General features: G+C 59.5%; 4 protein-coding genes and 1 non-coding gene across 6 annotated transcripts; 2 read left to right on the forward strand and 3 right to left on the reverse strand.

Annotated features, from left to right (window-relative positions):
- Positions 1-319: 319 nt before the first annotated feature.
- On the forward strand, positions 320-3,524 carry MAK16 (MAK16 homolog). The gene is made up of 10 exons (XM_050326033.1): positions 320-474; positions 776-825; positions 1,005-1,114; positions 1,419-1,483; positions 1,784-1,935; positions 2,060-2,114; positions 2,205-2,279; positions 2,387-2,497; positions 2,609-2,665; positions 2,927-3,524. The coding sequence occupies exons 1-10, from the start codon at positions 460-462 to the stop codon at positions 3,101-3,103; spliced, it is 867 nt and encodes a 288-aa protein (XP_050181990.1). The 5' UTR covers positions 320-459; the 3' UTR covers positions 3,104-3,524.
- On the reverse strand, positions 3,488-6,834 carry TTI2 (TELO2 interacting protein 2). The gene is made up of 7 exons (XM_050326030.1): positions 6,071-6,834; positions 5,609-5,795; positions 5,144-5,236; positions 4,724-4,914; positions 4,453-4,596; positions 3,885-4,047; positions 3,488-3,629 (listed from the first exon to the last, which is right to left on the reverse strand). The coding sequence occupies exons 1-7, from the start codon at positions 6,679-6,681 to the stop codon at positions 3,549-3,551; spliced, it is 1,470 nt and encodes a 489-aa protein (XP_050181987.1). The 5' UTR covers positions 6,682-6,834; the 3' UTR covers positions 3,488-3,548.
- Positions 6,835-7,090: 256 nt separating this feature from the next.
- Positions 7,091-7,184, forward strand: LOC126645536 (small nucleolar RNA U13). Its single transcript, XR_007630136.1, has one exon. It is a non-coding gene; the product is annotated as a small nucleolar RNA U13 (small nucleolar RNA).
- A 727-nt stretch (positions 7,185-7,911) lies between these two features.
- Positions 7,912-13,541, reverse strand: RNF122 (ring finger protein 122). Of its 2 annotated transcripts, none has more exons than XM_050326037.1 (6): positions 13,466-13,541; positions 9,700-9,856; positions 8,940-8,985; positions 8,687-8,728; positions 8,277-8,356; positions 7,912-8,204 (listed from the first exon to the last, which is right to left on the reverse strand). In XM_050326037.1, exons 1-6 carry the CDS (start codon positions 13,530-13,532, stop codon positions 8,090-8,092), a joined length of 507 nt encoding a protein of 168 aa, XP_050181994.1. In that variant the 5' UTR covers positions 13,533-13,541; the 3' UTR covers positions 7,912-8,089. The 2 variants fall into 2 exon arrangements, with proteins under 2 accessions (XP_050181994.1, XP_050181993.1); XM_050326036.1 differs by having other exon boundaries at positions 8,277-8,359.
- Positions 13,542-14,731: 1,190 nt separating this feature from the next.
- On the reverse strand, positions 14,732-19,104 carry DUSP26 (dual specificity phosphatase 26). Its single transcript, XM_050326034.1, has 4 exons — positions 18,836-19,104; positions 16,433-16,705; positions 15,541-15,749; positions 14,732-15,424 (listed from the first exon to the last, which is right to left on the reverse strand). Exons 2-4 carry the CDS (start codon positions 16,609-16,611, stop codon positions 15,225-15,227), a joined length of 588 nt encoding a protein of 195 aa, XP_050181991.1. The 5' UTR covers positions 16,612-16,705; positions 18,836-19,104; the 3' UTR covers positions 14,732-15,224.
- Positions 19,105-26,636: the final 7,532 nt, after the last annotated feature.

A 26,636-nucleotide genomic window follows, 5' to 3' on the forward strand; every position in this document is an offset into this window, starting at 1 on the left:
AAAACCCCAATAATTTCTTTTTTTTTGCTGCAGCTTGACGCGTCGTGCTGTTTCCGTGCTGCTCGGAGCTGCCTGTGTGCCCTTCCTAACGTACATTAAACGAATCCGTTTGTTTGGAGAAAAGAAACTGAGGCGGAAATAAGGTTTAGCCTCCTATGACCAAAAAAAAAAAAAAAAAAAAAAAGCCACTCAGGTCGCTCGTGATTAATGTTATTTTAATATATATATATATGTACACACACACACCCCCCCGGCTCCTGAGGGGCCGCCATTCCAGGGCCCGCCCTCCCTTCCCGCCGTCACGTCCCGTTCCGGTAATGGCGGCGCCCTGACCGTGTGGGCCGGCCCCGCTGCCCCCGTCCCTGGCGCCGCCGCTGCCGCCGCTCCTTCACTGTCACCGCCTTCGCTGTCACCGCCTTCGCTGTCGCCTCCACCGCCACCGCCACCGCCACCGCCACCATGCACTCGGACGATGTGAGCCCGCCCGCCCCTCCGCTTTGGTCCGGCCGCCCCACGTGGCCGGGGGAGCGGGGTGTCCCCTGTTCCCCACACCGGGGGCGGCAGAGGGGCGAGAGGGAGGGATGCACATGGGGGGTTCGCCAGCAGCGGGTGTGCTGTGCCCGCGCCTCTTGCGGCTCCGCACCCTCCCCTGCCGCTGGGGCGCCCGGTGTTTGTGGGGTTCCCCCTGAGAGAGAGCCGCAGCGGGGATGCCGGAGCCGGGAGGAGGGCCGGGTGAGGGGTGCCGCGGTGTGTCACCCGCTGTTTGTCCCCGCAGGTTGTCTGGAGCATGCTGGGGAACAGGCAGTTCTGCTCCTACAAGATGACGTGAGTTTTTTTTGGGGGGGGCACAGGGTGGGGGAAGCTGTGGGAGGGAGCCTCAGACCTCGGCATGTCCCCCCTGTGCCACCAGGCATGAGGGTCCCAGAGGCTGCGAGGGGCAGGTGGGCAGTGGGGTCTTCCTGCCCTTCCCTACTTAATTCATTCCCTCTCGCCCCCTCTTCCAGCACCAAAACGCAGAACTTCTGTCGCAACGAGTACAACCTGACGGGGCTGTGCAACCGCTCCTCCTGCCCGCTGGCCAACAGCCAGTACGCCACCATCCGCGAGGAGAAAGGTGGGATCCCCTCTCCTGGGACGCCAGGAGGGATTTCTGCCTGGAAAGGGTGGCCAGGCATTGGAAGGGGCTGCCCAGGGGGATGGTGGAGTCCCCACCCCTGGAGGTGTCCAAGGGAGGACTGGACGTGGCACTCGGTGCTCTGGGCTGGTGACGAGGTGGGGATGGGGCACAGGGTGGGCTCATCCTTCCAGCCTGGATGTTCCTGTGCTCTGGCAGCCGCAGTGAGCCCGTGGGTGGGGAGGGGGTGAGGGGCCTGAGGACACTGGGATGTGCTCAGTGGGATCGTGTTCCCTGTCCCCAGGTCGGTGTTACCTGTACATGAAGACGATCGAGCGGGCGGCGTTTCCCCGGCGCCTCTGGGAGCGGGTGAGCTCAGGGCAGCAGAGGGGTGACAGAGGGGGCTCTGATGGCCTTCACTGAGGGGGCAGGGAGGGTGTCCCCACAACGAGAGGACACGGCCTCAAGCTGTGCCAGGGGAGGTTCAGGTTGGACATCAGGAGGAATTTCTTCCTGGAAAGAGCTGTTAAACACTGGAAGTGCCAAGGTGGGGATTGGGCACAGGTCGGACTCTGGGAGGCCTTTTCCAACCTCAGTGATTCTGGGAGCGATGTGACTGCTCCCAGATGTCCCTGCTGTGTAACTCAGCTCTTCCCCTGTCCCCCCCAGGTCCTGCTAAACAAGAACTACGAGAAGGCTCTGGAGCAGATCGATGAGAACCTCATCTACTGGCCACGGTTCATCCGGCACAAGTGCAAGCAGAGGTTCACCAAGATCACGCAGTACCTGATCCGCATCCGCAAGCTGACCCTCAAGAGACAGTAAGGGACACCCCCAGTGGGCACTGGTGCCCCCCAGGACGCTTGCACAAGTTGCAGCCACGTTTCTAACGTGGGTGGCTCCCCAGAGGGTGACAGATTCCCACCTGCCTGTTGTTCCCTGCAGGAGGAAGCTCGTCCCGCTGCGCAGGAAGATTGAGAGGCGGGAGAAGAGGCGAGAGGTAACAACGCTCCTTCTGTCCCTTCTTGTCCCTGCTCCTGTGCCTCAGCCTGACACAGCTCATATCTCTCTCTCTCTCTCTCTCCATTAGGAAAAAGCCCTGATTGCTGCTCAGCTGGATAATGCCATCGAGAAGGAACTGCTGGAGAGGCTGAAGCAGGACACAGTAAGGATCCCTCTGGGAGCACATTTGAGTTTGATGCTGCCTGTGTGCAGGGTTTCAAAGTGTGCCCTCCTCCTGTGACTTACACAAAATCCACTTCTTTTTTCCAGTATGGAGACATTTACAACTTCCCCATCCACGCCTTTGACAAAGCCCTCCAACAGCAAGAGGCAGAGAGCGAGAGCGAGTCAGATGCAGAGAGGGAAGAGGAGGAGGATGAGGTAAAGCTTGCAGCCGCAGCCACATCACTCCTGCCCTGCCCTGGTGGCTCTTCTGCCATGAGTTATGACCCTGTTGTGCTCAGTCCCAGCTCTGACCCTGGTTTCTTGCAGGACGTGGACACAAGGGAGTTTGTGGAAGCAGAGGACAGTGAGCTCAGTGACTTTGAGGTAGGTGAAACACCAGGTGTAAACTGTCTGGTCATCTCCACCCTTTGGTGTCTCTGGTGATGGGTAAGAGCCAGGAAAATGAGATTTGTGGAAGGTACAGTCAGACTGCAGTGTATCCACTCCACCCCAGCTCCTCTGGTCGGACAGTTGGAGCCAGGGATTACAGAATGGGCTTGGATACACGAGGGGATTTTGGAGAAAGAGGTGGTTTAGTTGCACAGCTTGCTTTGACATCACTCCTGTCACTCAATTCTTTCTCAGGATATGGATAAGTTGGAGACAAGTAGTGAAGAGGAGGAGGAAGTAGAGAAGAAAGCCTCTCACTCCAAATCTAAAGGGAAAACGCCCCTGAAAGGACCAGCCAGGAGAAAACGTCCCTACATTGAAATAGAGTATGAGGAAGAAACAGAGCCAACCACCAAAACAAAAGCAGCCTGAGGCCTCCCTGATTCAATTTTGTACTGACTGACAGGACTCCAGATCTGTCACCAGCTTTCACCACTGTGCAGGACCTTCAGTAACTCGTTTTATACTCCAGATGAAAAACTTCCTCCAAGAAAAGCAGGGTTTCTGTCCCAACCCCAGGCAATGGCAGCAAGTTTGTACAACTGGGTGAAGCACAGTTGTAAGGAAGAAGATCCCCCACCTTCTCTACAGCCACGAGAAGCTCAGCTTGGACTGTGCTCCAGGAAGGAGCCTGGCCTGGGGGGCACTGCTGCTTTGGGCCATGGCTGGAGAGGCCACACGTGGCCCAGGGAGTACACACCTGTATTCTGGGGGACATGGCAGGTATGGGGCCAACAGGTGGGACAAGACAGACAGTAATTTTAAATAAATAAAGCAGTTTTACTGTACAAAATTGGGGTGGGCGCTGCCAGCCCCCTCACGTGCTCTCCTGCACCTTCCTGATGCATTCCCGCACACGGTTCTCCTCACAGCTGCTGTACACCCCCTCCAGCAGCACCTGGAACAAGAACAGTGTCATTCCTGGTGCCTTGGCACTGGAAAAAAAAAATTCCCAGTGGGTTTTATGGCGTTACCAACCCTCCCCCAGCTCTGTTGGGAGAGACCTGCACAGAGCACAGCTCGATACCTGTCGATAGGTATGGAGTCATTTATCAATTATTGCCAGGGTGGGGGGAGATTGATGCTTGAGGAAAGACCTGGGCACCTGCACGCCCCACACCGCCCCTCCTCAGGTGCTGAGTCCCTGACTCACCTTCACCTGCCCTCTGGAGCAGTGGTCCAGCAGGATGAGGCACTGGGTGGCCCTTTGGAGCAGGGCGGCTCTGACGGGCTCCGGCGTCGGGCCCGGGTCCGTGTGGACATCCCAGATCAGCCTCAGCAGGGCTTTGAGGAGCACGGGCAGCCTGCAGGGCATCCTGCCAGGGAGACAGCACCACACCTCATCCCAAACCCTGCCCACGGCCAGTGTGCCAGGAGGGGACAGGCCTGGACACCCTGGGATGGAGTGTCAGGAACGCTGTCACTGCACAGCCTGATCCACAGCACGCTCGCTCCACAGAGATTTCATTTATAGCCAAGCTGATGCTTCCAGAGCAGGCACAAGTTGGATCAAAATGAGGACCTGCCTTAATTTTTGGGCCAGATTTTTTAGCCAAGCAGCAATGCCAGTGACATTTTCCCTGGGACAAATCCTTCCTTAGGATTCCAGGGCCTGTTCCTCAAGCAGCAGTAACTCTGGCCCTTGAAGTGGGAACGCTGAGGGCAGGGTCTGTGCTCAGGCCAGGTTTCTGTGCACAGTGCCCGTCACCCCAGAGCGGTACCTGGGCCAGGCGTGCTCTATGGTGCACTGCAGTGTCTCCAGCATTCCCAGTCTGGCTTCTTCCTCAGGGCCATCAGAGACCTCCAGGTACCCCAGGATGACCCGCTCCAGCCTCTTCAGGTGTCGCACCACCAGGATGCCGAGTCTGCAGGCACAGACACAGCCTGAGAGGGGAGCAGAGCCTGGCATAATGCCCTGTCCCCGTGGCCCCTGTGCGCTCCTGGTGCCTCTCCCATCCCCAGCAAGGGCAGGTGCCCGGGTACAGCCCTCACCTCCTGACGAAGGCGGGCAGGATGCCCACATAGACCCTCCTCAGCGCCAGCCGGTGCTCTCCCTCCATGTGTGTCAGGACCAGCTGCAGCACCTCGTCGCAGGGGGAGCGGGCTCTCCTGGCCCTGCTGCCCTGGTGCCGCTGGGATCGCTCCAGGACGGGCAGCAGGTCCAGCAGGCACAGCAGCACTGCCTGGTTTGGGGAGAGACAGCAGAGATGGGCAATCCTGGTCGTGTTCTCTCCAGAACACCAACCCTCTGACCACCCCCAGCTGCTGCTGCTCCTCTGACAGGCCCAGCTACTCTTATTCCCTGTTGCCACCTGCAGTGGCCTTCTCTTTGCTTTGGTGTTGTCCTGGAATCCCTGGAGTTACTTTGTCTCCAGGCCAGAGGCAGATGAAAACCAAGCTCGGGTGTCCTACCTGGACGAGAGGAGCCTCCCGGGAGTAGAGGTGGTTGTAGAGGGCGTGGAACACCACCTGGGCCCTGTTGAACTGGCACAGATCCGCACCCGGCTGCAACAACACAGGGCAGGGGGTTAGTGCTGGGCACCACGCCCAGCTACAGCCTAAGGAAGGGGCACAGCCCTCCCAAACCCTGGGACACCCTGTGTCAGGGCAGGCTCAGGTTGGAGATCAGGGAAAGGTTCTTCCCCCAGAGGGTGGTTGGCACTGAACAGGCTCCCCAGGGCAGTGGGCACAGCCCCGAGGCTGCCAGAGCTCCAGGAGCGTTTGGACAACGCTCTGAGGGACAGAGTGGGATTGTTGGGGTGTCTGTGCAGGGCCAGGGGTAGGATCAGTGGAGGTCCCTTCCAGCTCAGGGCATTCTGTGATTGACCCTTCCTTTCAAACAACACATAGAGGGATCCGAGGTATCCCCTCCCTCACCACGTTGAGGACGATGTGGTGCAGGCACTGCACTCCCAGGACTTTGTTCTCCTCCTGGAAGTCGTCGGAGATGAGCAGCGAGGGCGGGAGGACCCGCTCCAGGTGAGGGCCCAGCCAGGGCCGGGTGACGTGGGGCAGTGTCCAGCAGAACACGTGTTTGGTGGCAGGGTTGCGCTTCCAGGTGTCCCTGGAGACACAAACACCAGCTCAGGGAACACTGGGAATAACGAGCACTGCTTTCCTGGGCACTGGGACCAGCTGACAGCAAACCCAGACTGATTCCCCCCTAACATCTTCCATTACTGGGTATTTGCAAAGCTCCTGGCCTCTAATCATGTGTTTTATTTATTAATAGATATTATTTGCTTACCCCCTTTATATCTGTATGCAATGCCTGAGCTCAGCTCCCCAAAGGCTTCCAGCATTCCCCAAACAGCCCCGCTCCCTCCCCTCCCTACTCACTTGGTTAACTCCCGTTTCAGGAGCCCCATCACCGCTCCGAACATTCCTTCTTCATCCCCATCCTTCCCCCGCAGGAATTCAGCCACGGACGCGCAGCCCGCGGCCCGGACCAGCCTCTCCAGCAGCTGCCGGGCCACCGCGCGGCTCCTCTCGGTGGTCCAGGGCCGCTCCCCGAGGTGCGTGACAGCGAAGATGTAGATGTGCCCCAGCACACGGCGCAGCGCGGCACCCCCCGCGGGCGGCCCGGCGCGCTCCCGGCTCCCGGCACCCTCCAGCTTCTCCAGCAGGAGCACCAACACGGCGCCCGCCTGCTCCGCCCTCTCCGCCGCCGCGCCGTGCTCCCGGTCCCGCCCGGGGCGCTCCGCTCCGTCCCGCTCCCGGCCCGGCGGGGCCGCGGACTCGCCCAGCGCGGCCGCCAGCTCGCCCAGCGCCGCGGGGCAGCCGGGCCCGAGGAGGAGCCACCGCGGCTCCGCCGACTCCAGCAGCTCCCTGAGGGCTCCGGGGCCAGCGGACAGCGACAGCCGGGCCTGCAGCAGCGCCTGCTCGGCCGAGGGGACCGAAGCGGGCGGCTGCCCGGGAGCCCCCTCCGGCCTCAGGCCGCTGGCATCCATGGCGCGCCCTAAAACCGCGCTAAAGACACATCCCTGCGGGACGCGGAGACCCCCGAGAGACCCTCAGAGAACCCCGAGAGACCCCCAGAGACCCCCGAGAGACCCTCAGAGACTCCTCAGAGACCCTCAGAGACCCCAGCAGCCCGAGCGGTCGCGGAACAACCCGCCTACCGTAAAGACGGTGGGAGGGGGGCGTGGCGCCGCGCGCATAAATTAGCATGGATAATTAGCGGTGGAAAAGCGGCGAGTGAGGGGAGGTGAGGGCGACGAGAGGGGCTGTGAGAGGGCAGATCGGTGGTGCGGGGCGTGCTGAGGCTGTAGGAGGGGAGAACCGGCCAATTTTTTTGTCACCCTGACTTCGAGATGAGTGGCGCGGGGGTAGGACTGGGCGCGGGAAGAAGCACGACCGATCCTTCCGGTTCATGACCATGATGAATGGGATGGACACGCGCCTGCGTGACGTGTGCGCCCTCTGTTACGACATCGCACAGTCCCTTCTGATTGCCGGGGGGGTCCTGACGTCACCGATGACGTCATCTTGTAAACAACCGTGTCAAAAATAGCCGAAATGCTTAAGAATGTGATCTGAAGATTGTGACGTCATCACTGACAAAAGCCCGGTGTGGAGGTGTCAAAAAGTCAGCAGAAACGGGCAAGTTTTGCAGGGCGCTGGGCGGCCCTGATGATGTCACTGGTGATGTCATCATCGTGTAGAGGTGTCAAAAAAACCAGTGGAAACGGGCAAACTGGGGGCCCAGCTTGTGGGCTTGCCTGGTCCCGTGGGGCGGGGTGTCCAGTTTGGGGCCGGTTTAGGCGCTTTGGGGTAATTTCTCACAGCCTCGGAGAGGCTGTGAGAAATTACCCCAAAGCGCCTAAACCGGCCCCAAACTGGGTCACAGCCAGCGCTGTCCCCTCCCACGGGCTGGGGGGGTCTCAGCATCCTCTCCCCCCTTCTTGAGGACCACCCCGAAACACCCCTGTGACACCTGGGGGATCCCAGCATCTTCCCCCGAACCCCTCCGGAATGGCCCCCGCAGCCCAGACCGGCTGGGAAAAAAAAAAAAATAAAAAAATCACCATTTCATAATTTTGGTGTGTTTTTTTTTTTTACACAAAACTGTACATTCCTGGGGATGGGATCAGGTACAAAAATACTCTGTGCAGCGCAGTGTGGGTGGGGGAAAGACATGACACTCCCCCCTCCTGCCCCGTGGGGGGCTCAGCTCCCCACAGGGAAAACGCAAAACCCCAAACAGAGCGACGACCCCAACAGTTAAAAACAGCAGCTGGGAAATTCGGGACGAGCCGTGCGAGCCCGGGGAGGGCAATGCCGTGCGTGTGTGGAGCTGCCATCCCACAATCCCACAATGGATCCCACGGGATGAGCCCAGTTCGCAGCAGGGCAGGCTCACACCAGCTCGTCCAGGAGGGTCCCGATGCCGGCGCGGGGCTGTGCCGGACCAGCCATGGGCTTGTTGCACATGGGGCACACGCAGCGCACCTCCAGCCACTTCACCAGGCACCTGCGGGCACGGACAGGGTGGAATTCCAGCCCTTTGCCGGGGAATTTCCCCTTTCCCGAAGCCCCCACTCACTTCCTGTGGAAGGCGTGCTGGCACGGCAGCACCCCCAGCTCCTCCTTCGCCCTGAAATCCTCCAGGCACACGGCGCAGGTCTGCTGTGGGAGGCGACACCGGTGGGGAGGGCGGGTGTGAACGCGTGGGACCCACCACGGGTGGGGAAATCCCGGGCATTTCCAGCTGGGAGCTCAGCCCAGTCCCCAAACCACCTTCAGGAAGGGGGATTCCCTCCCAGTCCCCAGCCCTGTGGTGCCGCCAAATCCACACATCCCCCGCCAGACATGCCATCCCATCCCAGTCCCAGCACATCCTCACATCACACCCCCATCCCGGCCTCCCCATGTGCTCCTGAGCAGGTGGGAAGCGTCCCCAGCGTTATCCCTGCAATCCCAAATCCCCCCCGAGCCGGCGGCGGCCCCGCTCACCCCGTGCACGTTCAGCCTGCGGGCATCGCCCTTCAAAACCACCTGAGGGACAAGAGGAGGGAGAGGGTTGAGCGCCAGGAAGGATCCTCTGAACGGGGCAGGGCGAGCCCGGGGTTGGTTCTGGGCACGCTGTCCCGTCCCACCGCTTTGGAAGGTGCCCTCCTGGGACGAGCAGCCTCGGGCCCTGCTGTGTGCCCCTCCTGCCCACCCCAAACCCGCCCAGGCCCGTGCAGGGGCGGCCCCTGGGCGTTACCTCCTTGTACCCGAAGCGCTCGCTCTGCGCCTGGTGCCGCAGTTTGCTGCAGAGGGGGAGAGAAAGGCACCGTGAGCGTCACGGCCGAGAACATTCCAGGGCCACACGAAACAGGGTGGGGGGGAACATGCCCTTCCCGGCCGGGATTTGGGGATAAGCAGCTCTGGGGCTGTGTCTGAGCTGCGTGGCCATGGGGCAGGGACGGGCACTGGGGCAGCCACGAGGGATGGCAGCCCCGATTGTTTGCCTTAGGAAGTCGTTCACGGCGCAGGAAGTGCTGGATTTCCAGCCGGCCCCGCCGTGACCTTGGGTCGGGAAAACCGCCCGGCACAGAAAGCCAGCGGGAACGGGGAGGGAAGGGGCAGTTTGCAGCGGAGCTTCTGCTGCCAGCTAGGCACTGAGACGTGCTCCCACAGTCCCAAAAACTTGTGGGGGACACGGGCAGAGCCGGGACAGGAGCCAGGACTGAGCCAGCTGGGAGCGCCAGCAGCTGCCCGGGCTCTGGGGTTAAAAATAGCCCTCCCTGAACAGGCAGCAATGTAAAGACACATCCTCCCTCTCCCGCTCCTTCCCTGCACGACACAATGTGTCCCTCGTGCCGTCCCCTGGAAAACAGGAGCCCCTTCCTGCGCTTCCTGCCCTGCTCTGGCCGCGGGGAACTGCGGGGACCACGATCACGGCGGGGGCTTGTCCCATGTCCTGGGAGGGAACACGGGAAGGGCCCGGGGATCCCCACCCTCTGCCACAGCCCCCGGCTCACCTGATGAAGTAGCAGCAGAAGATGAGGCTGAGCACGAAGACGAAGATGCCGGTGCCGAAAATGACCATGTAGATGTTGAGGGGCAGGTCCTGGAAGGTGATGGGCGGCATCGTGCAGGGCTTACCGGGATAGACCAGCCCCAGGCTGCAGGAGCACCCTGGCAGGGGGAGCAGAACAGTCAGTGCTGGGGGTGGAAAAAGGGGGAAAGGAGGTGAAGGTGAATGTGCTGTGAGAGCAGGGAGAGCCTGGGCTGACTCTGTGCCCTCTGGAGTTTGCAAAGTGGGCCGAAACCAAGGCCAGGACATCGTCCTGCGAGCTGCAATCCTGTGGAATCTGTGAGAGCTCCCCTGGAAGGGCAGCAGCCCCTCAGAGCAGCTCAGCAAGGCACCAGCAGCTGCATTTCCACAGCCACCAAACCCTCCTCCAGCAGCACAAATGCACCCCAGGCACAGTGCAGGCGGCTGGGAGACAAGGAGGCCCCGTGCTTTCATCTCCAGAGGAACACATGGAGGCTGGAAGGGGATTTAGGGAAGGACAGAGGGGAAAAAAAAACCCAACCAGCTTGAAAAACAAGAACAGTTGGTGTCTGTCACTGCTCTGAGGGAGCAGCAGAAGCAAGTGCTGGTTTGTCCTCGGTGCTGGGGACACTGATCCAACCCCCCCTTCCCAGCAAAACCACGGGTGCCAGTCCTGCCCTGATGGCCAGAGCACCACGGGGAGCAGGGACAGGCAGGAGTGGGCGGCAGAAACCCCCGTGTGAGGGGGCACACCCAGGTTTGGGGGGTCTGGTTCCCTCCCTGCTGTGCTGGGGGACAGTGGGACACTGCTGGGGGACAGTGGGACACTGCTGGGGGACAGTGGGACACTTGCCTGGCCAGGGGAGCCCCAGCTGGGCTGAGATCCTGGCCTGGGACTCCGATTCCAGCTGTTCCCAGTGCAGTTTGGATTTTATCCCACTGGTCCCCACCATGCAGCTGGAGCAGCACCAGAGGAGAGCCTGGACTGTAGGAAATGGGCTTTTCCTGCCACAGAGGGCAGAGCCACTTGTAAGGAGCGGAGACAATCCATCCATCACCCACCTCGTGCCCGGGGTGGGAAAGGGAGGATTTGTTTGCTGGGTCCCTCTCTCTCTCCCCCAGCCTCCTGCTCCCGAGACTGCCAGGTGCAGGAAGGACAATAGGAAAGGTTCATTAATTTTTTTGCCGTTTCCTTGCTGGAAATGATTCGAGAAATGCTCCAAAAAAAAATTTAAAAAATCCCAAACCAAACCAAAACAAAGCATATACAGCTCTGAAAAAAAAAACCCACTGAGCAAGGACATGAGGTAATGCTGGTGCACCTGCAGGTGGGACAGGGGGCTGTGGGTGGGTGGAGGAAGCCCCCCGCTCCAGGCTGGGCAGAGGGGGTGGGTTCTGGTAACAATAACGGACCACAGTGAAACAATAACCCTTCCTAGGGGTGTTTCAGGTCATTCCCAGAACCTGCTGAGAAGCACCAGCCCCTGGGCCACACGAGTGGGGACAGAAAGAGTCCCACAGGTAGAGCCTGGAGAGGGGCTGACAACCAGCAGGGGATGGCCTGGACCTGCTGGTGGCCACCAGTGATGAGCTGGAAAAGCCCTGGTCTGGGATAGCAGGAGGGGAATTGGGATGGGAAAACCCTTGTCAGGGATAGCAGGAGGAGAATCAGCTCCCCAGAGAGCAGGGAAAGCTGGGTTTTCCAGGAGCAATTCCCCAAGAGAAGGGGAAGAAGAACCCCGGGAGACACAAACCCTCCCCAGCACATCCCTCTGTGCTCATCTAAGGGGCTCCAAACCCAACCACCACCCCAGCCATCCCTTCCACCCCGTGGGGCAGAAGACACCCGAAATCCCCACAGGGGGACAGACACATCCACGTGGGAAAGCCACCTGGTTGCTGAGAGAGGGGCAGCCAAACCATCGGCGGGCGAAGCCTGAGGTGGAACACGAGACGCTGCAACAGCCTCGGAGCGAGGGAAGCAGAGAGGAGTTGACAAGTCCCTGCCAGCCACAACACAGCTAATTCTGGACTCACCAGCTCAGCAGGGTCATTCCTGTCAAAGGGGCATCCAGGAATTCGTGAGCTGCGGGCTGGGATGCCAAAAAGTGGCCCCAGGGAAGCGCAGCCCATGGGACGGTCCTGCCAGGAGCAGCAGGGTCCCAGCGAGGCTGCTGAGCTCAGCCTCCCCAAAAAGAGAGGCCCTCCCTCCCAACTCTCCCCTCCCACCCCTCCCCAGCACAGCCTGGGGGGGGTGCCCGGGTGGTTTTGATTATCACAAACCCCTCGGCCTGACAAAGGCGCTCGTATTTTTAGTTCAAGGGAAATGGATCAAATCCGGGCTCGAGCGACACGGGATGAAGGGCTGCTGAGCACCAAACCCGTGCCACCAGCTCAGGTCTCCCAGGACCAGAACTCCCAAAGGGCTGGAGCAGTTATTTAGATGGGGTAAAAAAATGAGAAAAGAGGGATTGGTTGACGTGTGTGAAAGTGCCCACAGACACCTGGGGACTTTCTGGGCTCTCCTCCCACACAGAGGATGCCCAGGAAGGGGCTTTGTTCCACCAGCAAAATATTTTTCACACAAACTGCCAAAGCTTTGGCCCTTCAGACGCCACATTTTGGAGCATTTCACAGCTTTTCAAGTCAGGACAGACACAAGTTTCCACCCCAATGGTGCAGGCTCAGGGTTTTTGCTGAGCAGGGCTTCTCCCTCACCCCAATTCTCGTTCAATAAAACAAATGGAAAACTCAGCAGGTCATTAAACGAAACCATTCTTTCTCCTCCCACACAAAGGCCGTGGGCTTTGCATCAGAAAATTGAATGCAGCTTCCATATCATTTTTTTTTTTTTGCTGTGATGCTGCAATGGGTTTCCTGCAAAAGCTGCCCCCAAGCCAAGCAGTGTCCGTGGGGGATAACCAGCTCCCCCCAAGATGATGTCACCTGGACTGCGAAGTGCTGAACCACAGATGAAGCAACAGGAGGAAAAGCCGTGGTGCAAAGGAGGAGCTGCTCGGCCCTCAGGCCGGGAGGGTGTTTTGAACAAACCTATTTAGGCTGAAAATGTGATTTCTTCGGTGGGTCTCAGACTTCTTCCCATCAACAGCCCCAGCTCTGTAAAGGTCCTTAACAGCGCCGGGCCCTGCTGATTTGCTGAATATAACTATATTTTTAGCTTCAAAAAGCTTCAAACCCTTTCATAAATTAAACCAGCCCGGCCTTTTGTTGCTCAGGCAGGGCTTTGATGGTGGAATTCCCAGCGCGGCTTTCTCAACTACTTAGCCGTGAAAACAAAACCACTTCTCGTTCAAACCAAAACCCTCCCTCACATGTGCGAGCTCAGCTCCGGTTCCCGAGAACTTCTTAGGGCCAGCACGGAGCGTGACGAGCCGGGGGGAGGGCTAAAAATAAGTTTATTCCACTTTTGCGGACACGCGAAAAAAGGGGTTGGGGGCTTTTTTTTGGTCGGTTTTTGGAGGTTTTGTTTGTTTGTTTGTTTTTCGTCAGTGCAACCAGCGAAAACGTGGCAAACCCATTTCGCCGCCGGATTTATCCCTGGGAACCGAGCAGGACTCGCGGCTCCGGGAGCAGAGCGGTGGCACCGGGACCCCGGGAGCCCTCGGAGCGGGGTCCGTGCGCCCACCCCGACCCACAGCCCGCATCCCTCCCATCCCGGGCAGGAGGGAGGGCATCGCCCCCTCCCCATCGCCCCCACCGCCGACCCTCCCCATCGCCCCCGCTCTCACCGTGGCACCACTGGAACGGAGGCATCCGGCAGCCGCTCCGCGGGGCAGGGAGGCTCGGCCAGGCCATGGCCGGGAGCGGCCGTGCCCGCAAAACCCCGCCCCGGCCCCGGCAGCCCCGGAGCCGCCCCCGGACCGCCCCCGACGCGCCGGCCCCGCCGGGACACGGGGATGCCACGGGCGGGGGGTCCCCGGGGGACCGGACACGCAAGGGGGTCCCCGCCCTGAGCATCTCATGGGTGTCCCTGAGCATCCCACGGGTGTCCTGAGCATCCCACGGGTGTCCCTGAGCATCCCGGGGTGTCAGCCCTGAGCATCCCACGGCGAGTGTCCCACGGAACAAACCCCGCCCCATCCTCTGGCAGCAGCGCTCCCACGTGGGATCCAGGTGGGAATTATGTGCCTCAAATGTCACCCGGCTGGCGCCCAGCCCGGCCTCGGGCACGGACCAGCCCTTTGGGGGAAGCCCAAACCTCCAGAGCTCCTGGAGGCTCTCAGTCTCAGGTTTGGGGTGTGATAGGCTGGATACTCATGGGAAAGGCTGTCCAGCCCTGGCACAGGGTTAGTGGTGGATCCTCATCCCTGGAGGATCTAACAGAGAGATGTGGCCCTTGGGGACACGGGTTAGTGGTGGCCTTGGCAGTGCTGGGGGATGGTTGGGCTTGATCTTAGAGGTCTTTTCCAACTTAAATGACTTCATGATCAGCGTCTCCCTCCACGCTGAGGCCCCTGCAGGTGGCTGGTGGCCATGGGGCTCCCCTCCCTCAGTGTTTACAGGATCCCAGCACGGGCTCCAGCCGAGGCCGGCGCTGCTCCGGCCGCTCTCCGGAAGCGCAGGAAGAATGGAGCTATAATGGGAGCGGGACACAATGAGTGCTGGGAGCGTGTGGGGCACCCTGGGGCCACCCCAGCCACTCACACACCCGCTCCTGGCCTTGGCCACCCTCCTGGACTCAGCCCAGCTCTCGGGGAAGGGGTTTGTCACAGGCCTGGCTGGAGACCGACGTGGGCACCTCGTGCTGGGTGGAGCCCCTGTGACTGCCAGCCCAGCTCTGCTCCCCACCAGGAGCCCCACTCTGTCCCCACTGCTGCAAAAGAAAAGAGTGGGGATGCCCAGCCCTGTGGGGGCTCAAGTTTGACCCCTGGACTGAGGATCTGGGGAAGAGGAATCAGATCCATCCCAGCCCCGAGCACTCGGGGTGATGCTCTGCCACTGACTCCTGTGACAGGTCCCGGCTGGAGCTGTCCCAAAGCAGAGGGGTGGCCAGGTTTCTCCTTAGCACTGGCTTTATTTTCACGGGGTGACACGAGGCATGGAGAACACCCAGACACAAGGACGAGGGGCCGGTGTGGCTGAGCCCACACACCAGACCTGGTTCACAAGGCTACACACACCGAGAACACACGGGGGACACGACAGGGGACGCAGAGAGCTTCGGTGTCCTGCGAGGGAGGGGCAGGACTGGCTTGGAAAATGCATTTCCAGGAGGGAGAACGAGGCCTGGAGCCCGCAGGGATGGAGTGACCGGTAAGGTGGGGCCGAGTCCCTCTGGAGGCATCTTGGAGCGAGCAGGCTGGGAGGGAGGCTCTGGTTAGGCCTGCCTGGCTGGCAGGATTGCAGGTGGAGGGCACTGGGAATAGCTGGCAGGGCTGGGCACCCCCTGGGCTCGGGTGACCCATGAGCCTGCTCTGAGCTCAGCGGGCAGGAGGTGGGCACTGCTCCCACCACAGCACCCCTCCTCCTCCTCCTCCTCCTCCTCCTTCAGGAGCTCCTCTTCAGCCTCAGGGCATTGTCCAGGGCCACCAGCTGGCGCAGGAAGCCGCGGTTGGGGATGATACCACGGTGGTCCTTGACCGTCTTTATGGCTTCCACGAGGGGCATGTGGTGGCGGATCATGAGGTAGGCGAGGACCAAGGTGGCCGACCTGCTGACCCCGACGGCGCAGTGCACGAGGATCCTCCCTGGCGGGGGGCAAACAGGGGCACTGGGTCACGGCACAGCCCTGGGAGCCGGGACCCAGCCTCCCCCTTGCCACCCCTGCTCCCCACGGCCCCACAGGACCCCCTTCCCCGCTGACCTTCGTTCAGGGCCTGGTGGATGAAGTCGGCGGCGGGGTAGAAGTAGGGGCTCATGTCGAAGGAGGGCGAGTCGTGCGCCTCGATGCCCAGGTAGCGGATCCCGGTGCCCTCGTAGTACTCGGCACCCCCCCTCCACTTGCTGTGGGAGGCGTTGAGCACGTGGGTGATGCGCAGGTGGGCCAGCTCCCGCCGGTTGGAGGCTATATCTCTGCACAGAGCGGGGCAGGGGGCACACGGGGGACGGGTTAGAGCGTTTCACAGTCCCCAAAGGCTGCCCCGCACCAGCATCCCCGCCTGAGGGAGGTGGGCATGGAGGGAGAACACCAGGAGCTGGAGATTCTCGAGTTTTAGGCCAATCTCGCAGCCCCTGACCCCAAACACACACCTTCCCCCCACCACCACAGTAGCAGGATGCAACTTCCTTGGGAGGGGAAGAAGAGGGGCAGGCACTGAGCTCCGGGGACAGGACCCCAGGGAATGGCTGGAGCTGTGTCAGGGCAGGCTCAGGGTGGATCTCAGGGAAAGGTTCTTCCCCCAGAGGGTGGTTGGCACTGAACAGGCTCCCCAGGGCAGTGGGCACAGCCCCAAGGCTGCCAGAGCTCCAGGAGGGTCTGGATGATCCTCTGGGGCACAGGGTGGGACTTTTAGGGATAGTCCCGTGCAGGGCTGAGGGTTGGGCTTGCTGCTCCTTGGGGGTCCCTCCCAGCTCAGGCTATCCTGTGATCCTGTGGACTCTCTTCACAGCCCTGCTGGGAAGCACTTCAAAGTCCTCCTTCCTTTCCTCCGGTGTTCCACACTCACCACACCCTACTCTCCCTCCTTTTCCCAACATTTCCCCTCCCAAGATCCCCCCGTTCCCCCAAAGCCGCCCTGCCCCGTTCCCATACGTACTGGTCTCCCAGGTAGAGCCCTGGCCACACCTCATCGGCGTGGTTGCAGGCCGTCTTGCCCGTGTACAGGAGCCTCTCCAGCTCGAACACGCTGAGGATGGGGTGTCCCCTGCGCTCCTCCCGCGGGGCCCGGCTGGGGGACCTGCTGCTGGCCCTGTAGAACCTGGACAGGAAGGCCATGGGAGCTGCCGAGAGCCACAAGGCATACCTGTGGGGGCGAGGAGGCCGAGCGGGGGCCTGGGGGTCACCTCTGCTGCCGCTGCCACCCACGGTCCTGCCAGGGAGAGCAGGGGAGATGCCGTGAGGAGAACTGGCCCCTCAGTGCCAGAGGGACACCGAGGGGCTGGAGCGTGTCCAGGGAAGGGAACGGAGCTGAGAGAGCTGGGGGGCTCCCAGGGGACAAGGGACAGGAGGAGAGGGAACGGCCTCAAGCTGTGCCAGGGGAGGGGCAGGTTGGACATCAGGAGGAATTTCTCCATGGAAAGGGTGGTCAGGTGTTGGAAGGGGCTGCCCAGGGAGTCCCCAGCCCTGGAGGTGTCCAAGGAAGGACAGGACGTGACACTCAGTGCTCTGGGCTGGGGGACAGGGTGGGGACGGGACACAGGCAGGATTCCATGAGCTGGGAGGGCTCTTCCAGCCCAAACGATCCTGGGATTCTGCGGTGCTGTAAGTGGGGACCTCTCGCTCCGTCCCTTTTGTAGAAACACTGGCCCAGAGCAGCCAGTTCTCACCCTCCCCATGTCAGCTCAGCCACCCACCCAGCCTGAGGCCGAGTGAGCACCCCCTGAGTCCCTCCCAGGGAGGAAAACTGCTGGGGGAGAAGCTGGTGCTGCCAGGGCTGGCGAGGCAGCCGGGCTGAGCCAGGCTGAGCTCTTGCTCCAGCCCCACGGCTTTGGGCTGAGGCCACGTTGGCAGGAGGTGCCGTGCACAGGACCACCTTCCTGCCAGCTCGGGGCTGGTGCTGCCAGAGCCGCGCTCAGTGGGCCAGGAAAGGCAGCCAGGTCTGGGCACAACACCAGGACTGGGGAGGAGAAAGCCCCAGACAGGTGGAGGATTCCATATGGCACCAGGCAGCCTGGCCAGGGCCCAGGCTCCTCCAGAGCCCTCCGGGGAAGGAGAGGAAGGATTAACCCCTCCGTGTACGGCAGTGCTGCTGCTGCAGCTGAACAGCCAGGGCTGGGCTGGGCTGGCAAGAGTTAACTCCAGGGGATGAGAAGGCTCGTTTTACAGAGCAGCTCCTCTAGGACACAACAGCCCTGCTCCCAAGCCTTTGGATGGTCGGGATGTTTGTCACACATCTGCAGGAGCCCTCCCAGTTGGGGAGGTCACACTCCCTGGGCCCAGTGTGGTCAGAGGGGCCTTTTTGTGCTGGCAGTCCCTCCCACGGGAGCCAATTCTCTTTCTCCCCTCACTCCCACCCTGGGGGGTGCCCAAAGAGCCTCCTCTCACACCCCCCAGCCCAGCCCAGCTGTCCCTGGGACTGGAGGGGAACACAACGACCTTGGGCTGCCCAGGCTGGGTCAGAGCCTGTCCCTCTGCTCTGCCGTGCTGCCCGAGGCACCAGCCAGTGGAGCAGAAGGAAGGAGCCTCCAGCCATTTCTTGGCAACGTGCAGAGAAAAGCATTGCAAGGACATGGGCGAGCTCGGAGGGAGCCCAGGGAGACTCCAGGGTGTCTCCCTCCCCACTCCCCATTCCAGGGGGGGCACTTCAGAGCCCCGGGGAGCTGCTCAGGGCAGCTCAGCCCTGCCCAAAGTGCTCATCCCTGGCCCCCCAGCACAGCACACACCCAGATCTCGCCCTGCCCTGATCACGTTTTGGACTCCTCCACGCCAGGAATTCAGACTTGGCAAAGCCCACCTGGGAAGGGCACCGGGCAGGGCCCTCAAACCTTGGGTGACCTTGGCTGCAGCACAGCCAACATGTCACCAGCGCTGAGAGACGAACAGCAGGGGGGTCTGGAAGAGCGACCGAATCACGCAGAGAGCTGGAGATGGAGGAACTGCAGCCCCCCTTCCTGCCACAGCTGGAAAACCAGCAATCCACACCTTTCCCGGGCTGCAGCGCTGGGAACCCCAGGCCCAAAGCTGCTCTCAGCATCCCACCCCCTGCACACCCCCATGCCAGCCCCCCGAGGTGTTAGTGAGGCACTGCCCCTCATCCCAGGGCTGGGAACAGCTCCCCCAGCGCTCAGGGCACCCCAAAATCCCCCCAGGCATGGGGGGCACCCCCTCTGGAAAGAAGGGTCACTCCCTGCTCCCTCTGTGGCAGCTCCAGACCCCCGTGCCAGGCTGGCAGAGGAGTTGCCACCCTGGTTGCACGGCCCCCTGGCACACAGACAGACAGACAGACAGACACACAGACACACAGACCCAGCGGGGAGGGGACGCCCACCCCTCACTCTACCTTGGCGAGGGCTGGGATTCCTTCTGGGAGCGGGGGCAGGATCAGCTCCAGTCGGCCATGTCTCGCCGCTGCCGCCGCCGCTGGAGAGAGAGAGGCTGATGCCTGAACATCTATTTTAAGGCATGACATGTCCAGAGGCAGCTTTGTTTATCTCACGCTGTGCACGGCTGGGCCGGGCAGGCAGGAGGCACGCGGGGCTCGCCCGCTCCGGCACACGCAGGAGCCCATGGTAGCAACACCATCCAGACATCCACAGCCTCCTGCCAGCCCTGCTCTGCCTCCTCCTCCTCCTCCTCCTCCTCCTGCTCCTCCAGCACAGCAACAGCCACGAGCGAGCGGAGAGAAGGGGAAGCAGATGAAGTGCTGCCCGTGCCATGATTCCCCACGATGGGAATCAGTCTCCTCAGCTATTTTACACAGCTGACCTCGTCCTCCCCCCTCTGCCTTTCTCCCCCTGGCCTTTGCACAGAGCCTGGTGATGTTTTATTCATTTGCAAAGAGTATAAACCTTGGGGAGGGTTTTTGTGGCGATGGGAAACAGAATCGTGGCGTGGTTTGGGGCTGGAAGGGACCTCAAGGGTCATCTCATCCCAATGCCTTGCCTGGACAGGGAACAAAGTATTTACAAATTCATGTCAAAGACAGGCAATTTTTATTTTTTTCCCCTGGGGTGGGGGAGGGGGGGAAGGAAACTTGGGAAGATGGAAGGGTTTTGTTTTGACAGCTCCTAAACGGCGCCGTTCATTTCACAAGTGCTGCGATATTTCAGTTAAACATTTCCCAGGCAGAATATGCTCCTCTTCCCCTTTGAAGTGCCGGCTTTCCAGCTGAAAGTTTGACTCAAATCAGAAAGTAGGAGTGTGGTGGGAAAAACAAGCCGAGGAGGCACCGAAAGAAGCTGTTCCAGGCTAAATGACACATTCCGAGATTTCTGGCATCCTCTCCCCCCGCTCCTGTTTGATTGAAACCTGGGAAATCCTCCTGGTTTTCAGCTGAAGTTGTGTTTTTCCCAGGGAACAGTCTCAGAAGCTCCAAGGATGAGCGAGGAGGTCCTGGCTGAGCCAGCAGTGTCTCATGGCCGTGTGATGCTGCCAGCTTGGGAAAAGCTTGTCCTGCCCCTGGAAAAAAAGGGGTTTGACTCCACTTAACCTGCAGAGGGATTGAGCTTTTCACTTCTGCCTGGCCACACTCCTTCAAAAAACAGGCGCTGAGTGACCTGAAAGGAAATTTGTCCTTTCACAGCTCTGTAAGACACCTTTTAATGTGGACAAGCAGCAGCCCCCTCCCTTCCCTGCACCAGGGAATTACATTCCCAGGTGACTGTAAAATGTGCTTCTGAACAGAACTGCCTCCAACCCCCATCACAAAAGGTTAAATCTGAATTTAAAGAAACTACATGAAATAAAATTAGGTGGATAAATGTTTTGGCAGAGCACTGCCTGCAGGGAACTTACTGGTCATTTAAGCAGAGGATTAGTAGTTGTTATGTTTTTGTTCCAATAATAATGCTGGAATTGCTTTGTAAAGCAGCCAGAAGTCCCCAACAAAGCCAGCGACTGCTCCTTAGATAATGAAATTTCGGAGGCTTTGAAATGCCTGGGAAGCTGCATCGAGGAAAAAGTGTCACCAATCTGTCTTTTGATAAGGGAAGTTTCTCAGACACAGAGCAGACCTCTCTGCCTTCACCTCCTCTCCTTGTTTTCCATAAAATCATCGCTGGAGCCCAGCCTGAGCTGCCCCCTGCTCCCTGGCGGGATTTATCAGCTCAGGGTGTTGCTCCTGGAGCTCCTGTCCTTGTGCTCTCAGGGCCTGGAGCTGCTCTGAAGGCTCAGGGTGGCACAAATCCCCCTCGGGATTTGCTGTGACCTTCACACACATCCTCCTCAGCTTCCCACCTCCTCCCTGTCCCCCCCAGCTCACAGTCCTGCCTCTCCCCTGCCCTGCCCCAGCAGAAACCACTCTGAGAACCGAACAGCCAAGGCACAGGGAGGGAATTTAAAAGCCAAACCCACAAAACCTCCCTTTCCTGGCAGCGATTCTCTCCGAGCTGCTCCCCCCGGGAAGCTCCAGGTGCAGGACAGCACACACAGGGCTCCTGCAACCTCATTTTCCCCCAAGCTGCATCCCCGAGCCCGCGGACCGAGCAGGGCCATCTGCTCCTTGGCAGAGACAGATGATGCGGGAGCAGAGCCGCGGGGACAGAGCAGCGGGCTCTGGCTGGCACCTGTAGGGCTGGCTGTTGTGGGATAGCGCCGGCACAGCATCCCCACAGCCCTGCCTGGCAGCCGGCGCTGCCGCTGCCACCCTCGGGGTGTGACGATGTGGGCACAGCAGGGCGGCAGGACCAGCCCCGAGCAGATGCTGCCAGCTCAGTTAGGGACCAAATCCCCTCCTGGCAGCATCAGCGGGACCCCCGCTGCTCCCGGTCCCCCCCACTCCCAGCCCCTCCTAGGCTGGGCTTGGGGTCTGCAAAACCCTCCCCGTGAGCCGAGACGGAGGGCTGTGGGAAAAGTTCACGGATCCAGCCACTGGAGGCTGCTCTGGTTATACATAAATCACCTCTGAGCGCTGCCAGAGACGCGGAAAACGCAACCCGGGGAAGGAAAGGGCGGCCGTGGAGAGTTCCAGAGCTGCCCTTTGCCGGTGATGCTCCCCGTGCATGCGGATGCTCCGCGGTCTGCACAGCCCGGGTTAAGGAGCAGGGATCGGTCCCTTCCCGGAATGCCGCGGGTCCAAAGCCCCCTGGAAGGCACAGGAGCCAGACTTTGTTACGGCCAGCCCTAAACGGAAGGAGGAGATGTTCCATCCAGCATGTGCTGTTCCACAGGCGCTCTGCAGGGGTCTTTTCAGCCCTAACAATTCCGTGCTGGGCTTCGGACGAACGGGAGTTCCTGGAAGTGCCCGGGAGGGACTGCGGGCTCAGCTGAGGGGCAAAAACCCACCGGTCCTGGGGAGGAAAACCACAGAATCATTAAGGTTGGAAAAGATGTCTGAGATCACCAAGTCCAAGCATGAACCCACCACCACGTTCACCACTAAGCCATGATGTCCCCAGGCGCCACATCCACAGGTTTTTTTGGGCACCTCCAGGGGTGGTGACTCCACCACTGCCCTGGGCAGCTTTACAGCTCCCCGTGGCACAGGCTGTGCTGTCACTGCACTGAGGATGAAGCATTGCAGAGGTGGGTTCTCTGCCTCACAGAGCATTTATCCCAAAGGCTCAGGTCGTGTGGTCAGTCAGCCCAGGGCAGGATCGACTTCTTTATCAAAGCAATGATGCAATAAGGACTAATCCTCACTCTTTACTTGCCTACACTTAGGTCAGGCAGAAAGATTTCTTTTGCCCTGCCTAAGCACGGGAAGAAATCCCAAAGCTCAAGGGGCCCACCCTGCCAGGGGCTCTCCCCATGTCCAGCCCACCCTCCCTGTCCTGCTCACCCCCAGCACCTCTGGGACGGTTTTGTGCCCTTCAATCCCCTCCCAGCCCAAAAATAAACATCTGCCTGCCTGTAAGGAGCGTGATGGAGGGCTGGGGACCCTTGGCAGGGAGGATGAGCAGTAACACAACCCCTCTGTGCCCACCCCAGCACAGCCCCAGAGCAGAGCCTTGGCTCCATCGATTCGCTGCTGCAGGGGCCACTTGAGCCCTGGCAGCGCTGAGCTGTTTTCCATTAAAAGAAAGGAAAAGGAGGAGGAAATAGCCGGCACCGGGCTCATTGTCTGACAGCTGTAAAACCCGCAGAGCCTCGATTTGTGCGGGCCCCGGGCAGGGGGAGGGAGAGGGGAGGGAGGGAAGGAGGGAGGGAAGCAGCTGCTTTGCTGCAGGCTCTCGGTGTTTATGGGCACTTGACTCCGAGCTGCTCCTGTCATGCTCTGCCTTGTTCGGGTCAGGAGCAGCCCAGGATACCTTGAAGTTGCTACAGAGCAAAGAGGTTAAAAAAAAAAAAAAAAGAAAAAAAAAATATCAAAGGAAGAAAACCAGCTGGAAATAAACCCCAGAAAGTTGGTGGTAAAATATGCCGTGAAATCCTGATGTTCTCTGTCGAGCTGGTCACTGCAGCTTGTCACAGCCTGTCAGCAGAGCAGCTGGGGCACAGGCCAGGACTTCTCCAGGCTGGTGGGAGGGGTGGTGCTGACCTGGGACTCGTTGTGTTTCAACCCCCATGAAGATGTCAGATCACAGAATCCTTCAGATCATCAGGATCATGGAACATTCGGAGCTGGAAGGGACACACAGGGATCATCCAGTCCAGCTCCTGGCCCTGCACAGACACCCCAACAATCCCACCCTGTCCCTCATAGCGTTGTCTGAACCCTCCTGGAGCTCTGGCAGGTTTGGGGGGCTGTGACCAAACCCTGGGGAGCCTGTTCAGAGCCCAGCCACCCTCTGGGGGAAGAACCTTTCCCTGAGATCCAACCTGAGCCTGCCCTGACACAGCTCCAGCCATTCCCAGGTCCTGTCCCTGCTCACAGAGAGCCAAAGCTCAGCCAGCAGAGCCCGGAGGGCAGAGGGTTGGGAGCAGGGGGTGGGTCCCTGTAACTCTCTCCCCCCACTCTGAGCTGAGCCCTCGTGACACCCCCGGCTGCAGGAGCTCAGGTTCTGCTCTTGGCAAATCCGAACCCCTCTGGGAAATCTGCTTTGGAGGAGAAAGGATTTACAGCTACGTCAGGGTGGAAATTGGGGTCGAGTCCTTGGCAGATTCCCAGTGACTTCATTCAGGGAGGCTGGGACGTGTCTGTGGGGGTTTCCTGGGCCGAGGAGCTCTGCCTGTGGCCACGGACAGGGAGCTGCAGTGCCTTGGAGAGGCCCGTGGCTGCTGCTCCCACAAAGCCTCTCCATTCACCGTGTCCGTGGCTCTGAGAACCCCAGCAGCTCAGCTCTAATTTCTAAAGCAGCAAGAACAGCTTAGGAGCTCAAATATAAAGTCAGAGAGAGTTGGGTGCCTAATTCCATTCAATCTCCTTTCTAATTCCTCGCCTTAGGGCTTTGAGGAAGTGGCTGGTTTGATTCGATGGAGAAAAAAAGCTGCTCCATTAGCAGGTCTGATGTTTGAGAGGTTTCTTTCAGGCTGTGATGAAGCCCAGCACCCTCCATCAGGCTGTTCTTGCTGCTAGATCCTATTTTCCCTTCAGTGACATTATGTCTTAAACAGGCTTTCACTGTAATAACATTTGCAGTAATGAAATCACCCGGCTGGGCCGCTCCTTTTAACAGCGAAAATATCTGAGCTGGCTACAAAGGGAGATTTAAATGTCACAGAGAATGTGCTGGATGTGTCCATCAGAAGATAAGGTTTCTCTTTGTGGATGAAGGGAGACGTGGTGGTGACTGCTGGGCACGGGGAGGACAAAGAACAGGGGATGAGGAGGCCGGTGGGGGAGCAGGGGATGGGACGATGGAAAGGCTCTGATACAGAGAGCTTTTCAAATCCCTCCCCGGCTCGAGGGCTCCTGCAGATGTGGCAGCGCTAAGGCACTGCATCTGCAAGTGAAATGAGTCAAAATCACCTCTTTTCCCTTATTTTTCCCTCCCTTCCTGCACAGCCTGACCCGGTGAGTGCCCCTGGCAGGGGGTGGGATGAGACGGGCCCTGAGGTCCTTTCCAGCCCAAACCATCCCAGGATCCTGGGACTCTGAGTGCAGGCTTTGCTCTCCAGCAGCACTGGCTGGGCAGGGCTGGGCAGGGAGGGAGGAAAGGAGCTGGAGCTGGGGGAGAATGATCCCAGCAGTGACGCTCTGGGGAGCTTGTTGGCGAGGCAGGAGTTAAGGGATATCAACTCGAATATCCAGTTATCCAGAAGGGTGGCCTGGCTCGAGGCCACCCCTGGTGCCAGCTCCCTTCCACAGCCACTGGCTCTCCCCAGCAGACAGAAAATCCTCATTTTCCCTGTGGGCACTCAAGGCTCCCTGGGCCTGATGTGCTCCAGCTGATTTACACCCCAAAGTGATGTTTCGAATCCAGGGACAAGCCCTTCTGGAAATCTGCCTGCTTGGCTTCCCAGTGTGCAAATTCCTCCCTGCTCAGCCCCAGCAAAGCTCTCACCTGATTGATTTATTCCAATAAAAAGCTAAATAAAATTCCTAGCTCCAGCAAAGCCAGCTGTAAGAGTCTCAACACCTCCAAGGCAGGACTTTACCAGCACACTTTGCTGTGCCTCAGGCTTGATGTTTGGTTTTGGTTTTATTTTTGTATTTGTTTTTAAGTTTGGGTGTTTATTTTTTTTATTTTTTTTATTTTTTGAGAAACAGCTCCGTCAACAACTTGAAGGGTCACATTAGGAACCATCACATCTCACTGCTGGCTCTTAATGGGAACATGACTTGTACCTCCAGCTTGGCTTTCCATCTGCTGCCAGCACAGGCAGTAATGTCACAGTCAACACGGAAAGTACTCGTGTTCCAGGGAGAGCAGAGCAATAATGAAAGAAGGAAAACACATCAGAGCTGATGATTTAGCCTGAGAAAGGGCAGATCCACCCCCCCTTCCAAAGTGCCCTGTGGCAGGGCTGTGCAGGGAATAACCTTCCCCCAGCACGAATGTTCGGTGCAAGTGGAAGAGAGACCAATTCTCCCCTTTTGCTTTCTTTTTTTTTTTTTTTTGCATGAATGTTAATTTTAGCAAAAAAAAAAAAAAAAAAAGTAAAGGTCATGAAGGACAAAAGATTCGGAGGTGGTAAAAAAACCCAAACCTTCTCCTCCCTCCCCAAAGGCCCGGCAGCCTGAGCTGCTTTGCCTAATAGAAACAGGCAGCAGAGAACATTTGGGCTTTAATAATTCTAATTATTCCACGGTATTGTGAAATAAATTAGAAACCCAAATGAAATCAGCGTCCCATGGCGCTGGGAGATGTACAGTCACAGGATGCAGGTATCCAAACCCAGCCCAGGGTTCTGTCTTGCGAAGACGAGACGGAAAATAATAGAAATTATGCTGAGGAACAGCAGAGAAAATGAAACACGAAGTGGCTGCTGCAAAGCCGTGCAGGGGCTGAGGCAAACCCGGCCCTGAGCCACATTTTTCCTCCTCCCAACTTTCCTGTGACTGAGGGGGCTGTTCCCTCGTGTCCCTCTCTGCCCCTCTCCCCAGGGATACACAGCTGTCATTCCCTGACCCGGCAGCTCCAGCAGCTCCCAATCCCTCGGGAATGAAGAGCCTTTGGAGCTGGGAAATGCCCAGGGATTGGGCACTCCACAGGCTGTGAAATCCATGGGGATTGGAGGCCTGTGGGAGCTCCCTCGGAGACGCTGCCCCACGGGGAGGGTCTGAGCAGGCGACAAATTCCCTCTCATTTCCATCTCCCAGGCCCAGCTCTGACCCTGGGCACGGCACCCAGGAGCCTTCAGCAGTTGTTCATGGAGCAGGCGAGCAGGAGGACACTCCACAGAGCCACAGATGGGAGCTGAGGGCCAAAAATAGACTCTCCCACAGCGGCAGCAATTCATCAGCATCCCCATCCATCAGGCTGAGGGATGAGAGGCCGAGCAAACCACCCTGCTCCCAGCTGCTGCCATTCCACAGGGGGAAGGGAAATGGCTTGGGAGAAGTTGGCTGAGCCCAAGAGGGACTGAAAGGGCAGGTCACTGCTGTGTTTGGCTGCTGGCTGCCCCAGGCAGAGGGTGGAAGGAAGGGTCCCACCCCCCTCACGCATCATCCCTGCTCTCATCCCGCTCCCGCCGCAGCTCCCATCACATCCCAGCTCGCTCCCTCCTGGCAGAGGGGAGAAAGGATGCAGGGGGGGAAAATCTCACAGCCATACATCTCCCCTGCTCCTCTCCCCCAAGGGGAGGTGCAGGGACTGGGG

Source organism: Myiozetetes cayanensis, unplaced genomic scaffold, assembly GCF_022539395.1.
Source record: "Myiozetetes cayanensis isolate MyiCay16 unplaced genomic scaffold, myiCay2020 scf30, whole genome shotgun sequence".
Classification (NCBI taxonomy): domain Eukaryota; kingdom Metazoa; phylum Chordata; class Aves; order Passeriformes; family Tyrannidae; genus Myiozetetes; species Myiozetetes cayanensis.